Consider the following 17573-nt stretch of genomic DNA (forward strand, 5'->3'; position numbering starts at 1 on the left):
AGGTTTGCATGTGGACTTAAGTATGCCTGGATACTTTGAATTGTTATAATGAATGCCGTTGTTTCTTCGCTCTGTTTTGATCCTTGCCCACCTGACCTGTTTTACTATAACTATGCTTTGCTTACCTGATACTATTACTGCTTTGGTGTAATCTTCGATTACACCCCGATTTGGTATTCTAACCCATTTGCTGAATTTTGCAAAGGTTCATATGTCCCAGGAAAAGATTGCCGTTAGGTCTTCCACTTTATTTGTGGGATACCATTGTGAAGGCTCACCCTAAATTGCCTAATTTAATTTTAATGTGTTAATTTTAATAATTAATTTTAATGTGTTAATTTTAATAATTAATTTTAATGTAATTTTAATGTATTGATTTTAATGTGGAGGCTCATCCTAATTACCTACTTAACTTTAAAATATGACCTTTAAATAAGTGATCTTGGACCTCTTTTTGCGGCCTTACGGTACTACGGTATAAATCGGTCATGTCCCGCGAATGTGGGGATACACTTAGCAATGGCCCTTCGATTAAATCATCATAGAATAAATCATGGTCCCTCGGATGTTGCCTTCGAAAATACGATTTTGTCCCTCGATGTCCCTTCGGCGTAGCCTACGGTTAAATGATGATAGTCCCTTCGAATGCTAAGGTATCCTCACAACTGTTGCCTTCAATGACCGATCGATGACCCTACGATGACCCTTCAACATCCCAAGGATAAAACTACTTACTTCTCAATAGTAAGGACAGTTTTACCCTCATAAGGATGGGAAATGCCCGGAAAGACCTCGGACAGGTGCAACCTTAATTGCTCATTCATAATAAAAAATACTTTTCCCACCTTACACCTTTCAAACATCCTTTTTTTAGAAAATCACCACTTAGCATACATCCGTACTAGGATCATTGCCAAGTTCTATTTTTCTAAACCATTTTCAAAATTAAGAGGGATAACCACTTTGTATACATTCATGCAAGAATCATTACAAAGTTAAATTCTCATTTTCAAAACATCTTTCATACATTTCTCAACCACTTTTTCAAACCTAGAAAACATAAATGATTGAGCAATTAAGAGCCCATGGATAACCATGGATACGAAGGGTGCCTAACACCTTCCCTTCGTATAAAGTACCTCCCGAACCTAAGAATTTAAAATTAAGGTCTTTCCTGTTCTTTTCCGCCTTTCCTTATGGGATAAAAGAAAAGTCGGTGGCGACTCTTGCTAACCGCGACATTGCGATTACAAATCCAATAAGGTCCAGTTCACCGTATGACAGGTTAGGTCTGATGTATACATATTTTCCTGAGCGAGTGATGTTCCAGTTTGGTTATTTGCAGGTGATTCCGCAACACGCCTCAAAGTCTTCTCCTACCACCGTCTGTCACAAAGATCTTGATTTCATACTTGAGGATCTCGATAGCCATCTGGTACAATAAAACTATCATAGGGTGGAAACTCTTGTACAATGGGCTTATGCAGATGGCAACATCACATGCTTCTACAGGGTGTCACATCATATCTTGACACCAAACGTTCTTGGAATACCACCTAAGCCATCTAATTAGGAGATGCTAGAGGCTAGGGATGACCACACCTAGGACATGTTGTCGGTCTGTCAGCGTATTGTGAATATCAAGAGATCGGGCATAGATGTATCGCCTCAGACTACTTTTCAGGATTACCGTCTGACCCCGCAAACCAACACAGGTCTTTTCAGCATGTTTTGTCCTCACTCACATGCTTTCCGAAAGACTTTCCAGAAGGTTACCCATCAAAATATGTACTACTCCAAGTCAAGCACACTTAACTATGGAGTTCTTATTTGTTAGGCTATCGAAAAAAAGATGCATCTTGTTGGTATAGGTAGTACCTTTCAATCCTTATAAGTTTTTCTTCAACCATGCAGTCCCATACATGCACACCATCATGATCCTCTTCATTTCGATGTGAATTCGAGCTACCACCCCCCTCGCTCTTCGACCTCGGTTGTTACAACCATTCCCCTCCCTTTTCTGTCTCGGGTATTATATGTCCATCAATTTCCGCTTAGTTCGTCCCTGAAGCACATCATACTGGGAAAGATACGCATTGATACAATTTGTAATTCCCCAGACTACTTTCAGGATTATCGACTCATCCCACAAACCAACACGATTTTTTTATCATATTTTGTCCTCACACGCACACTTTTTGGAAAACTTTCCAGATGATCCAACATCCAAATATTACTCCAAGTCAAGGACGTCTAGCTATAGAGTTCTTATTAGTTAGGCTACCGAAAAGAAAATGCATCTTTTTGGTATAGGTAGTACCAATCAATCCTTATAAGTCTTCCTTCAACCATGCAGTCTCGTACCTGCACAACCTTAGAATCCTCCCATTTTAATGTGAATTTGGGCGACCATTCCCCGCCCTTTTCGGTCTCGGATGTTACAACCACTCTCCTCCCTCTTCGGCCTCGAGTGTTACAATAGATGCTGAACTTTTTGAGGAACGAAGTCCTCAGTTGGTCCTCATAGAAGACATTATGGTCGAGGAATGAAATGTCTTGCAGTACAGGCGGAGGAGACACCGGGGGGTTAGACATATCCAGTCATTTATGTTTGTTTTTATTATTTTTTGTATTTTTTGGAACAACTTATGTATGGTCGATACATTTTAAATTTGATTTAATTAATATATAACATGTTTGAACAATTTATGACACTCTTAAATGACCAAAGAATGACCTAAAATATAAATTAGCTTTAAAAAATGATAAAGGTAAGACAATGTTTCTTCCTAGAATGCATTCAAGAGGATCTCCGGAGATGCATCTCCGAATTCCAATAACTTAAATTGAATTTAGGGGGTTGTACGGAGATTCATCTCCGAATGCAACCCATAAAATTTACGAGTATGCATACTCGGACCGGACTAGATTTTGATAAAATAGAGTCTGTGTTTGGAGATGTATCTCTGAACATTAATAAAAGTACTTTTGAATTTCCAGAGACGTGGGACGTACCCCATAGAGTGAGATAAGTATTCTCCTTTGAAAATATCTAAGATGTTTCGCTTCAACTTATAGAGTTGAAGATCAAAGTAGTGACATTTGGAACAACGAAAGGAAAATCTTAATGTTGAATAATCTTAATGCTTTAGAAGTTACTAGAATACGAAGAGACGGTTGGTTGTGGAGTAAAATTTTTAATGGAGATTATAATACTAGAAGTTGGTTTCATTGATTTTCATTTATGCGTCTGGATTATGATCCTCATTATCACTGCAATTTGATATGCAAGCTACATCTTGTAGCAAGTGCTCACTTTATTATTTAGCAAATTTGTCATAACTCTCTTCTTCTGCAACATCGAGATGTTAAAGGTTTCATCTACACGTCCTTATTGTGTGGAAATGTGAAAGTTATAACTGCATAATACTTTTCTTGCAAGTCGTGTCTATTTGGCGTGCGTTTGACTTTTTAAATATCAGATAAGGTTTTTTCAAGTACATAATGTAAACTTATATGATTATGTGGAACCTGTGATGCTGATGCTGATGTTGTACAAGGAATAAATTTGTATATGAATGAACACAGTTAGTGACTGTATCTACGCCTACAACTGCTACAATATACTCCATATAACATCGAGCATTTGGTAACTCGATAATTTCTCCCTCTTTCCAGCCTCCATAGAAAGCGTGTAGGCAATATAGTGACAGGTATACTTTAGTCATAAATATTAATGATAGTGCATTAATGAACCTGAGACAAGCTCGAGTGTGCTTGCCAAACATTTCATCATTATAGTAACTTCTTGGAGCTAATTTTAAAATTTCAAGATAAAGATTAAAATATGTTTTTTTCACTAGAAGAAAATTCTTATAGGAATATTCTTGCTAAGTTAAGTGTTAATCAAATAGATCTCATACATAAATTCTGTTAAAAAAAAGTTATCTGACTAATAATGTAAGGAGTTGAATCCATTACCATTGCTACTACAAAGAATTAATTTTCTACAAGGTCAATCATTCTATCTTATAGAAATATTACAACAAATATATATATATTCTATAACTAATTCAGTATTATAAAATTATTTAATATTTTAATTAATTTATTTCAACTATAAATTATTTAATATTTCATTAAATACTTGAGTATTTGTATTTCATATTATTTAATAAATTAATTCTTATTTCATATTAATACTTATGGTTGAAATAACTTTTTAATTAACTAATTTTTATTTCAAACTATTTAGTAATTATTTAATATTACATTTCAATTTTATTTTTATTGATATATGAAATAATATTAGTATTATTAAATAGTTTATTAAATATTTCAATTATTATACAAGAAATAATTATGTTATATTATTTGAACTATTTAATATGCTATTAATATATCAACTATTTAATTTATTAAATATTTATTCAATTAAAAAAATATTTTATTAAATATTTAATATTTAATATATTAAATATTTAATATATTAATTATTAATATACTAAATATTAATAGACTAAATATTTATGTTTAATAAAATAATATTAATAGACTAAATATTTAATATTTAATAAAATAATTATTAATAGATTAATATTTTATAGACTAAATATTTAATATTTAATAAAATAATTATTAATAGATTAATATTTTATAGACTAAATATTTAATATTTAATAAAGAAATTTTTTAATAGAATAAATATTTAATAAAATAGATAGTTGAAATATTAATAGCTAAAATATTAATAGATGAAATATTAAATAGTTAAAATAATATGACATAATTATTTAATATATAGTAGTTGAAATATTTAATAAACTATTTGATAATATTAATAGTATTTCATAATATCAATAAAAATAAAACTAAAATATAATATCAAATAATTATTAAATAATATGAAATAAAAATTAATTTATTAAATCGTTATTTCAACCATAATTATTAAGATGAAATAAAAATTTGTTTATTAAATAATATAATATTATGGAATGGAATGGTTGGCTTAGTGGAAAAATAGTCGCGGAATATATATTATTGTTACTATCATACTATGGAAAAATAGTATATATTATTGTTACGTGTATATATTTTTGTTCGTTGTTTGTAATTGCATAGGTGATGAGTTCAATCCCTCAACATTGAGTGTGTTTGCCAAACATTTCATCATTATGGTAATTTTTTGGAGTTAATTTTAAATTTTCAAGATAAAGACTAAAATATGTTTTATTCATGGGAAGAAAACTCTTATAGGAATATTCTTGCCAAGTTAAGTGTTAATCAAATAGATCTCTTATACATAAATCTTTTGAAGGACGTTTTTTATTATAACTTAGTTCTTTTTAGTTTTTTTCTTTCTCTCATAACCAAAATAAACGAATAAGTTCTGAAAAAAAAGTTAGCGATCATATTAGCATGGATGTTACAAGGATATCAAGTTTGCAAGCCGTTATGTTGTCTAGTGAAAGGTAAATACCCCTCAATTTTTTTATTGAATTGCATAACAATAGGGATAAAAGTGAATGTTTTTTGAAAAATATTCAAGCTCTGAATTAAAAGTTCTGGTTTACCCCGAGCAGAATCTTCACTCCATACTAGTTTGCTGCATCAACTAAATGTATAAATGTTAACCATTGAACATTCTATATATTATCATATAACAAGAGATATTCAACCCCGTATTTTCCAACAAATGTTAATATCAGCCATATAACTCTTCAGTGCAGCTTTCCTTGGGGTATATTATACATATACGCCCAATAATTTTTCATTCAGAACATAAATTTAATAAATTGAATGATCCAATAAATTGGCTATATGATATTCCAACTCCAACAGTAAGTGTATGTATGTATATATATTTTATTTCGCCTCTTTTCCATGCATCTCGAATCATGATTCTCATTTTCAATCTCTGACTTCTTTAAACAAAATCACAAACCAAAATTGGTCGCCACATGTTCCATGTGCCTATTAACCATTATTTTGTTACAACAGTCAGAATGCAAACTCTTCCTCCACTGCAGTATTGATTAATCTATCTCCCATCTCCCGAAGAGCATCTGCGGTTGAATCATGTATGCCCAAAAGAAACTGCATACGAGTCAATTTTTGAGAAGTCGGATTACTTTTCAAGAATATGGTGTAAAGATCAGCAAGCTCCTCTGGCAATTCCCATGATAATGGTGGTGAGGGTATAGCTTTGTCGCAGGCCAGCATATCATTGAGTGAAGAAACCTGCATAGAAGATGAAGTAATCACACTTGACAATCCATAACAAATTTAGAAACATAACATATTTAATGAAAATAGAAGCTTCAGAAAACCACTCACCACTCCGCTACGATTTTTCTGTCTTAATTGTGCGACTGCCTGAATGAGTGAATTTGATAACCTAGTTTGTGCAAGCTGCTGGACAACAACTCTTGATTTCTCTGTACTAATGTTGAGATCCGATGGGATATTTTCATATACTTCCTCCTCGTCGAATTCTCCAGTGCCTGATGAGAAAATATCACCAACAGTTTTTTTGAAGAGCAACTCTCTCATGTTCTTTGATACCATGTTGTTTAAATCAACACCAGCTTCCTTAAGTTCTCTTATCTGCTTGATATTCAGCCGTCCTTGTGTCACTGCAGTTTCAATGGCAGCTGCCATTTTGGTAGTGGTTATACTCTTGACTACCTTATGCGCATATTCTTCGGGTAAGCCTACTTCCTTCTGCAGATTATTAAGTTGCTCCACCTTGGCCTTTGTCAACTGTCCATCAGCTAAAATTACCTCAGCTTGTTGCTTAAAAGCTTTCTCTGCAACACTTCTATGTACATCCACTATATCTTTACCACTCAAACCGAGAATCCCACCAAGCTGGTTTAGAAGAATATATTCTGAATCATTCTTCTTTTTAGTGATTTGGAAACCAAATGGAATCTCAGTCACGTCACCATTTAGGCAATAAAGCAAGTATGTCTGATAAAGATCAGTCCTATCTCGTTTGGGAAGGTCATCTTTAAGAGTAATTTCCGTCTGACCAGGCTTCCCCATCTTTTTTAGAAGTTCTTTGTCTGGGTTTGTTTTCCTGAGTGTTGGAAGAGAATCCCATTCTTCGTCTTCAGTTTTTGTCACACCCTCATTTTCAAGCTCTTCAGTTGATACATCATCTGACTCCCCTTTAATGTCCTTCACCAACTTCGTCACAACCAAAGTGTTGAAAGCTATCAGCTTCTTGAGTTCTTTCGCAGACTCCATAGAATTTTCAGCAGCTCGTGCACGTTTTATGTAAGTAATAAACATCTTCCTTACCTGTAGTGTGATATAACAGCAAAGCACAAGTTAAAACCATTTTAAACCTTCATATATGATCATCAATTTTCCTGACACATGGATACTCACGGCCTTGCTTGCAATAGACAGAGCAACTTCCCTGGTTAGTTGCAAACCATGTGCTGCTTTTCTTACTGATTTCTTGATTTCAGCATCATATCCATCAACCCCTGATGCAATTGCTTCCATGACAACCTATGAAGAAACACATAATTCAGTAACTTGATTTTAAACATACCCTGGCAAGACAGCAGAAAACATAAGAAACCTATCTCTACATAAGAATACTATCAACTAACTATAACTTGTGATTTTGTGTTCTTTTCAAGCTTGGACACAAGAGAATCAATACTGGTTACAAGCTTAATAATAGTATGCGGATAACATACATGTTTACAAAGTTAAAACATGTGACCTAAATAAAATTACCAGAAATTCAGACAACAGTTCAACATAAAAAATCCATGTAGAACCTTGACAAACTCTCACGTGCAAAACCCTATGACAATAAAAGTATCATCCCCTGTGCCGCTTCCTCTAGCCACAAACCATTCTAACTAATTTGTAGTCAGACATGTGACCAACAAGTGTGGACAAACCTAAATCTATCAGTACACAAGATCGTCTCTCAAGTCTCAAACAATAGCAGAGGTGAATACATTATCACTTTGTCAATAAATGTGTGCATGGATATTCGATAGGTATAACCAATTAACTAAGGTGGAAGAGAGAAACATAATACCTCTCCAAACAAACTACCACAGATATCTGAGTGAGCAGTTTCAACAGTGTCTTGAGGAATACAAAGCATTACACGCAATCTCAACAAAGCAGCAGCAGCAGCCTCACTAAGCTCCCCATCAGCCATCAAGTGCTGAAGCTTTTGGCGGTAAATTTCTTAACATTAGAAACAAGAATTAGATTTTGAAATAGTTAGAGTGATAGAACATAGAAGAAATATAACAGCTAACAACTATAAAAGAAGATACAAAATTGAAATACTACTGCTACAACCTTAAGTTAGAATATAACCTCAGAACTCAAAGTGTTCAGAGATTTGGCACTGCATGTGGTAAAATTCCAGCTAATTTTAAACATGAAAAGAAAGATGTGGAACAACTTACCTTCGTGAATTTTACAGGCTTTTTGTGGATCAAAGTGCAATTCATCACACAAATTTTGAAGGAATGCTGCTTTGCTACCAGCCTTCTCTAGTTCACCACCTGAAAAAGCCTTTGAAAGGTGTTTGCGATATACTTTGGATGTAACATCAATTGTAATCTCTTCTGCTTCGCGTTTACCCATTCCAAATACATTCCTCAACTGAGTTAGTGCAGCAAGCTGAAATATATAATTCATAAATATATAAGAAAACAATCTGATTAATATAGTAATATATTAGAAAACAATCTGTATTTACTCTTTTAGAAATTACTTCACCTTTAGACTAATAAATGAATGTTTAACAAAAGAACAATAAACCCATATTGGAACAAATATTAAAAATTATTTTTTCTAGTTAAGCTTTTAACTATGGTTTAGAGCAAAAAGTTGACTTTGCTTAACTGAAACCTGGCTCATGGCAACAAAATTTAAGAAAGAACAAAAAATCTATTTTGAAGTTTAAAGCTAAAGCAATTTAGCAAGGACCCGAGACTTATTTTACAATAAATCATCCACATGTAAGAAATCGCTAGCATTGAAACATGAAAAAGAATAACAAGAATAAGTGTTTTGACAACAGAATCTACTTTAAATTTGAATGGTAAAATGAGATTCAGAGAAACAAGGATTAGGTTATAACCCTAAACAGCCAGTTCAATCAGTCTTTGGCATTATGTTAAGAGAAAAATTGGAGGCAAAGAATAAATGTCTAGGAAGGCTCACCAATAGATTGGATCTATATTAATGGCTTAAATTAAATTTGGAATGCCAAATTAGTAAGATAATAAAGCATGGAGCACCAATATACAGCTAGATTTTTCCATCTATCTTTTCCAAACCCTCATAAATTTCTAAGAGTTTCCACTTTCCATACAATTTTTTCCATCTATCTTTTCCAAAGACTCATAAATTTCCAAGAGTTTCCATTTTCCATACAATTATTTTAATATCCAATGAAACATTTGGAATGTTCTTCCTCAAGAAAGCATTTATCCAAACTCTACAAAATATCTTAGTTCCAAAGAAAAACTGTTTTTCTTAAATGTTTGGAATAAAAAAATGTCAGGAATTACAGTGCTTATATGAATGCACATTTACCTTATTATCTTCAATGCGACCACCAGCCAAAGCATCTGTAACATATGCTCTGTAAAGGAGTTTCAAGTCCCCTATCCTTCTACCACCATCATACTGACCACCTATGCCAATCAAATATGAACTACAATCAACTTAGAATTTATGTTCAAAAGACTAGAAGTTTAATGTAACAAAGATATAAAATGAAATCAGTGTAGAAGCTTACCAAGCAAAGAAACTGGGCCAACACCTCGGGCAAAGTGACCCACATCAGCATGGTTCTTTAACGAGGTGAGTAAATTATTGAATGCCAATATCTTATCAAGCTCCTCTACCACTTGGGTAACTCCAGGACTGAGAAATTTTAAAATGGTTAGAAGCAGTATATATACATTTGTAAATTGCTCATATGAACAAGAAATAAGAATATTTTTTAAATAACTAGGAAACAAAATGCTAATAATAGCATCCAGAGTTTGATATTTCATATGGAATTATTAATGAAAACCTAAAATGATAAAATTTCTCAATAAAAATAATAATTGAATCCATAAAAATCAAACAACATAGGGTGCTAAGGAACTTGAGTATAAGTACATGTCTTTTTTTTTTCAAAACTAGAAAACTTACAGAACTCTTGTGCGGGATTTAAGTATGTCAAGTGCTACTGAAATATTTTCAGCAATCAGTTTTACTGTATGCTCCTTGAACAAGCTTTCAGCAAGCTTCAAAGAAAAATTTCATTTTAGTCGATAAATAGATTTTGTTATCCACCAAGAGAAAAGAAGCAGTTGAAAGTTCTTGTTATAAAAGAATAAGTAAAGAAAATAAACCTGATCAGATAGCCGATACAAACGTTGAGCTTCTCTAAGTGTAACAAGTTGTTCTACGTCAATATCTGGTGAGAAATATTTGGTCAGAACTAAAGAGTGTCATACTAGATCACTAATTCAAAAAAATTCTGAGACATTTTTTTTCAATATCAATTAGATAGAGAATTACATAATTCATAACTGGATAGGCTCTAATAAACTAAGCAAGAGTGCATCACTTGTTTTAAAAATAAAAAAGACAAACAAAATATAAAAATTATGGCATTGACGGCTTCAGATTTAATGAATTAATTGATAAATTAGTTTATAGACCAGTTCATTACAATGAGATCAACAGGTTTTTTAAAACTAAATAAATCAGATCAACAGATCTAGATGTATTTACAGAATTACCTCTGCCAACGGATTTCAGCTTGGATGCATACAATCGCTGGGCATTGTCACGTATAGCTACTTTAACCTAATTAGAAATATATTATTGTCACGTAGTCGTACAAAAAATAAAAAGAACAAAAAGACTAGAATAACCCAAATGATATAAGAACATAATAAAATTACAAGACATGAGATGAGACCATCCATGTCATTGTTGACACAAATATGAAAAAATGCATGGCTATAGAGTGTTTGATTTTGGGAAAATTCCCATATGCATATGCATGATAATACAATTATTCACTCTAATTGTACCATACAAATACAACAATCACAATACACATTCAAATAGTACCAACTGAGAAATATTTAATTAAAAACCTGTGAATCAGTGAACTGGAATATACGCTTCCAAGGTAGAAGGAAAGATGATGCTTCCCCAAAAACGAGATATGACACAAAAATCAACTTCTGAAATGCCTACATTGGAGATTCACTACAATGGTCATGTTCCAACTTTTCATTCAAAGCCACAAAGCTATTTACATATACTGGTTCAGATATTAGCACATGTTACTTACCCTACGTTGCTCAATATCCGCTTCGCGATCCCCAACTTCAAGCCTTAGCCTGAAAATTTTCCTACCAACCTAGGCATCAAACGAGAAAAAACAAGATAACTAACAACTTCCATTAATGATAACAAACATATTCAATCACTACAACCATGCACACAATTAACACAACACAAATACCTCTATATGCATATCAGCTGCATCTGGATCATCAATTCCTAAAGAATTCTTAAAGCTGATAATCCTATCAGCCTCGTCACCTTTAAGATCCTCACCAGCAGGAGGAAGCACGGACGACACAAACCTGAATAAAAAAGTTGGAATGAAAAATTAATGATTCCAAGCCAAAGTAAAGGAAAATAGAAAACTGAATTGTAACTTGAGTTGTCACTCACTCTCTATATATATCACAAATCTCTGCTTTAAATACCTCATCCTCCTTTTTCACACCATACCTAAAATTAAATATTTCAAAAATATAAAATAGATATTAGATATTGAAACAATAAAAATTAATTAATCTCATCATCATCATCATCATCATCATCATCAAGGTTTAAAAAAATTGTTCGCGAGCACGAAAACGGCCATGACAAAATGGTATCAGGTGCCCGATACTGATAGGGTTATTCAAATGTTAAAGAACAAATTGTAGTTAATTCACATTGCGATCAGTGTCGCAACACCATTACACTACCGCGCCACCTTTTTTTAAAACCTTGATCATCATCATCTCATCATCAATTTCAATAAACTATGGCTGTCATTTGATAAACTCTCATTAATCCAAAATTTCTGATCAGTGACAATAGATAAAGATAACAAACTCAACACGAACAAAAAAATATAACAGCAGTTCAAATGAACAACCTATTGGCGATTCCAACAATGTCTTCATTCTTCAACATGGAAGGATGATCAAGAGCAGCAACAAAATTATGCAAATTCACGGCGGCAACTTGAGGAGCAGCCGCGTTGAGAGCGTACGCAGCAGCACCGCCAGCAGCGCCCAAAGCAACAGCACCTCCAACAGCGGCATTTCGACTTCCACCGAACTTGGAACCGAGACTGAACCCAGCTGCTACAGCGCCAGCAATAACAACAGCAGATGTAGCGAGGCGGAGTGGCGGTGATAGTTTGTCTACAACGTTTTCAATTCCGGTGAGGTCTTTGGAGAGCGGAAGGGGAACGGAAGATGAAGAAGAACAACGAGGGAATGAGACTCTGAAACGGTGACGTTTGGAAGATGAAGAGAGCGATAAGGGTAGTGGAATGAGAGAAGGGTGGTGGTATTGAGAAGAAGGTTTGAGAGTTGATGAATGATTCATTGTTTTGGTTGTGTAAGAAATAGTTCGCGAAACGTTGTAGAAAATGCAAGAGTCGGTTGTATATAGTTACTGTGGTCCATAGGGTTTAACGAAGAAATAAGCGGAGAAATTTGGTATACGGGCCTGTTAATTGAATGGGCTTTTTAACTTTTACTAACCGTTTTCCGATTGTTGAACTGTCTTTTGAAAATTGGGTGCCCTACCTGGTCCCTCCCTACTCAAACTGAAATTACAGAGCTATTCTTCTACTCGTAAAAAATATGTGTGCAATTTAGACACATAACTCTGTCTAGTACTGTTTTGACTTCCTATAAAAAAAATTAGGATACGTGGGATATAAAATTAGGGGTGGCAAATGAGCATGGATGTCCGTCCCGTAAAGTCTGAAATAAGTGGAGTCGATATTATTGATGGCATAAGTCTAAAACATTGGTTCATCTTTAAAAAACTAAGGGCGGGACAGACTCGTGAATATTGTGTGGATCTATGTGTTTGTAATTACGAAGTTGATGATTCTGCTGAGAGCCTTTTTGATGTTTTGATAACGACAACACCAATGATTGTTAAAGTTAGTGATAATAGTTTTCTAATCCTCTGATGATGGTGATCAAACTTAAAGGAATCTCAAGTCTCATCAAGTGAAAGACTCAAGATTCTATTGAAGTGCTTATATAATCGATGTATCTGGCAAAGGACCTTGAAGACCTCAGAGTTGTGAAAAAGAGGAAGCGCGAAAACTTGTCTGATTGTATTTGTCTGAGTGATTAGAATTTTGTAAAAGTAGAAGAGTAACCTCTAATAAACTAAGGAAACTCTCTCTCTCTCTCTCTCTCTCTCTCTCTCTCTCTCTCTCTCTCTCTCTCTCTCTCTCTCTCTCTCTTAAAAATTCTTTTAAAACCTTTTTTAACTATCAAAACTCTTAAAAATATTTTCACAAGTTAGTTGATTAGGTACCTGTCAAATATCTTTTGAAGTTTTTTTTGAGCTGCCCAATTGACTAGGACCTTAAGCTAACCGATTGGGAGAAGGAAAATGGATGATATAATCGATTGTGATAATGTCTTACTGATTTGCAACAATTGTCTATCCAAACTTTTTAAAATGAGGCAAGATAATTGATTATTTTGCTCATCCAACCGATTGGGAAAAGGGCGTCAATCGATTGGACCATTAAAAATGTCCATGGATCTTTCTTTTTTTAGATTTTCATCTCCTATATAAAAGAGGCGTATCTCCTCCTCATTTTACATCAAAACTCCAAATTTATTTATTTCTATATAATATATTTATATCTTCTCTCTCTTTAAAAATGTTTTTCTTTCCTTAAGTTGCCTTAGTTCCTTCGAGTGAAAATCTACTTGTGAGGAAATTATTGAGAATGCATCAAGTGTGAGTAGTGTTGATAATAGTCCCACATTGGTTGATAATGTGGAGACTTGAGCATTTATAAGTGAGATAACTCACTCACCTATCACCTTAAGGTTTTGGATGAATATGTGGTGTGTCTCTCACAAAGATATTGTTTTAGAAAAGAAGTCCCATAATACTCAATGCTCCCTAGTGAAAAAAACTCCCCCAACAAATGGTATCACGAGCCTTTGGTTTCAGAAAGGGACCAGGTTACTTGTATCGAAATTTAACGGTGCCAGGATGGTGAATAAGAAACGTTTCGTTGAAGAGTGTCAACGGCGCCAGTGTGGTGAATAAGAAACGTTATGTGCGGTACAAGAGTTTGTGGAAGTAAGAAGAGCTTTCACTTGAGGGGGAGCATTGTGGACTCACACTTGAGGGGGAGTGTTGAGAATGTATCAAGTGTGAGTAGTGTTGATAATAGTCCCACATTGGTTGATAATGTGGAGACTTGAGCATTTATAAGTGAGAGAACCCACTCACCTATCACTTTATTAAGATTTTGGATGAATATGTGGTGTGTCTCTCACAAAGATATTGCTCTAGAAAAGAAGTCCCGCAATACTCAATGCTCCCAAGTGAAAAACTCCCCCAATAGAAATTGTATTAATATCGTGATGTTCTTATTATACTCAAGAGTGTGATACTCTTGGGAAATAAAGTTTGGTTCTTGAGATTAAACAATATTAAAATCTTTGTTTGCCTCTAGAACTTAACGGGGAAAAAGTTCTATTTGGTTCTTGAGATTAAACAGTATTAAAAACTTTGTTTGGTTCAAGAACTTAGCAGGAAAAAAGTTATGTTTGGTTATTGAGATTAGTCTAGAAAATCTCTAATTGGTTCGTTAGTTCAGCCTAGGTAAAAGTTTTCTTTTTTGATGGGGATCTATAAAATCTCTATATTTGATTGTATTGAAGGTTTATGGGCATAATCTATAAAAGCTCAATTTCATAGCCAAGATAACAAAAAGATCTCATGGGGACAGGAGTAGGCAAATATTATGTAGAACCTAGATAAATTACTAGTGTAATCTCTTTAAACTTTTATCTTTTTATTTTTGCATTTTATTTTACTATTTTTATTTCGCTATTCATTTTACTCCGATCTTAAAGAATACTGGCACAATTCATTTCTTAAGTAATAAAAACTTAAAATTAATCACAAATTTTGAATACCACAATTCAACCCCCCCCCCCCCCCCCCTTATTTGTCTCTTGTGCTTGAAGTCATTTGTCCAACAAGTTGTATTAAAGTCTAACTCTTGTTAAATACTAACCGTCCCAGGAGGAAAATGTCTTCAAGCTATTTACTAAATAAATCATCATCCTTTAATAGAAAAGGATATAGTTTGTGGAAAGAGAAAATGAATTTTTTCATAGAAAGGATAGATCGTGGTATTTGGAAGGTTGTGAAGGATGTCCATTTGTTCCTACACACAGAGTAAATGGAGTTATAGTAAACAAACCTGAAAAGGATTTGACCAAAGATGATAAAGAAAATGTGCATCCTAGTTTAAACGAAAAAACTATCATCACTACCTCTCTCGGTCTTGATGAATTTTTGCGAGTTTCTCACTACGAGGCTGCAAATGAAATATGGAACATCCTCCAAATTACTCGTAAAGTAACTACTGAGATAAAGAGGGCAAGGTTGGATACATAAACTCATGAGTGTGGTTTCTTAATAATCAAACCGAAATAAAGCATTAATCAAATGCAAATACGATTTACTCATATCGTGAGTCATATAAGAACTCTGGAAAAAACATTTTCAAATGAGAAACTAGTTGTAAGAATTCTTAGATGCCTAAATCGTAGATGGTAACCTAAAGTCATTGTGATTTGCGAGTCTAAATATTTAGCGACTATGGACACACACACTCTTTTTGGAAAATTGCAGGAACACGAGATGAAACTAAAAAGACTTGCCTTAGATGAGGAAGGAGAAAAGAAAAGAAAAAGTCTAACACTCAAAGTTGAGGAATTCAACTTTGATGGTAACATGTCTCTTGTAGTGAAGAACTCTGAAATATTCCTAAGACATGAGAATAAACAAAAAGAGGAACAAGAAAAAGATAAGGAAAAGCCTAATTCATTCCAACATGCTACACATGTGGAAAGAAAGCGCATATTAGGAAAAATTGTCTCTTAGCTAAAAGGAAAATCAAAATAAATCTAAGAAACCTCATAAAAAGGAAAGAAAGCTTATGTTGTATGGGAAGACAACGATGTGGAATCCTCAAACGATGAAGAAGAAGTCAACATTTATCTTATCACAAATCATCAAAATGATGAGGTAACCTTCTACTTCTCTTATCATTATATTTTTTTAATTTGTAAGAAACTAACAAAATAAACAAGGATCTTATTTCTTCTTGGAACTTAAAAATAAAAACCTTGAGAGAGAAATAGAAATACTTAGAGAAATACAAAATGATCTAATTTAAAACTCTTCCACTTCAAACAAAGAGGATGAACCTGAAAAGCGCAACGAATGTGATAATTTGAAAAAAAATATTTGCAATCTTCAAAAGACACTTGTCAAGTTCATCAAAGAAAGAGATAACTTGAATCTTCTATTAGAAAAATCAAAGAGCCTATTACAACAAATCCAATCTTGGCTATGAACCCAATAATAATAGTAAAAACGTTAGTAACATTTGTAATAATAAGTTCACTTCTCATTAGAAGACCTTAAAATGCAACTACTGTACTAAAGAAGGATACATTTTTATGTTGTGTTTTATTAAGAAAAGTCATGAGAGCAAAGAAGAAATGTCTCCTTCATATTTTTACAAAAAAAAATATTGTGAACACAAAGTTAAAAATTTATTTGCTCATGTAGATGCCCATGTTTATAATTTAAAGACAAATGAAAATAATGTTTATGAGACTAACAAAAAAGGATCCAAGATGATGTGGGTATCTAAAGTTAAGACATAACCCTTTTTGTAGTATTATTTTACAGTATTTAAGGCTAAATGGTACCTTAATAGCGGTTGTTTAAATCATATGACCGGTGAAATAACCTTATTTTCATCCTCATTCCTTAAAGAGATAGGTTTTGTCTCTTATGGAGATAATAACGAAGGAAAAATCCTAGGTTTTGGCATCATTGGTAAGTCCTCCAGTCCAATGATTGGGAAAGTTCTCTTGGTTGAAAGGTTAAAGTATAATTTACTTAGTATAAGTCAATTATGTGACAAAGGTAATAATGCAACTTTTAACTCTTCTGGTTGTAGGGTTACAAAATCTAAATCAAATAAAACTCTATTTACGAGTTCAAGAAGTGGAAATACATACCCAGTAAATTTAAATAAAATTCCTTCAAATGATGTATATCTCCTAAGTAACGAGGATGAATATTGGCGATTGAATAGGAGAATAGCTCACATCCACATGGATCACTTAAACTAGTTAGTCCGCAAAGATCTCATAGACGGTCTTCCAGACTTACATTTCGTAAGTAATAGATTATTCAAT

At 33.4% G+C, this 17573-nt stretch overlaps 1 protein-coding gene across 1 annotated transcript; it reads right to left on the reverse strand.

The window, feature by feature from the left end:
* Positions 1 to 5789: 5789 nt before the first annotated feature.
* Positions 5790 to 12841, reverse strand: LOC127084435 (protein TIC110, chloroplastic-like). The gene is made up of 15 exons (XM_051024880.1): positions 12224 to 12841; positions 11749 to 11808; positions 11534 to 11657; positions 11360 to 11428; positions 11160 to 11258; positions 10797 to 10863; positions 10404 to 10468; positions 10201 to 10295; positions 9797 to 9924; positions 9592 to 9692; positions 8454 to 8670; positions 8072 to 8226; positions 7399 to 7524; positions 6340 to 7308; positions 5790 to 6243 (listed from the first exon to the last, which is right to left on the reverse strand). The coding sequence occupies exons 1-15, from the start codon at positions 12679 to 12681 to the stop codon at positions 6004 to 6006; spliced, it is 2973 nt and encodes a 990-aa protein (XP_050880837.1). The 5' UTR covers positions 12682 to 12841; the 3' UTR covers positions 5790 to 6003.
* Between the last annotated feature and the right edge of the window lie 4732 nt (positions 12842 to 17573).

This window comes from Lathyrus oleraceus, chromosome 5 (assembly GCF_024323335.1).
Source record: "Lathyrus oleraceus cultivar Zhongwan6 chromosome 5, CAAS_Psat_ZW6_1.0, whole genome shotgun sequence".
Taxonomy (NCBI): Eukaryota; Viridiplantae; Streptophyta; class Magnoliopsida; order Fabales; family Fabaceae; genus Lathyrus; species Lathyrus oleraceus.

What these genes read in the sequence shown, in the direction of transcription:
- LOC127084435 (XM_051024880.1), bottom strand. Translation starts at nt 12,681, where the DNA reads ATGAATCATTCATCAACTCTCAAACCTTCTTCTCAATACCACCACCCT. An exon ending in AAATCCCGCACAAGAGTTCT is followed by an intron (nt 9,925 to 10,200) that starts GTAAGTTTTCTA and finishes AAAATTTCTCAG; the next exon opens with TCCTGGAGTTACCCAAGTGG. An exon ending in AGAAAAATCGTAGCGGAGTG is followed by an intron (nt 6,244 to 6,339) that starts GTGAGTGGTTTT and finishes TCTTCTATGCAG; the next exon opens with GTTTCTTCACTCAATGATAT.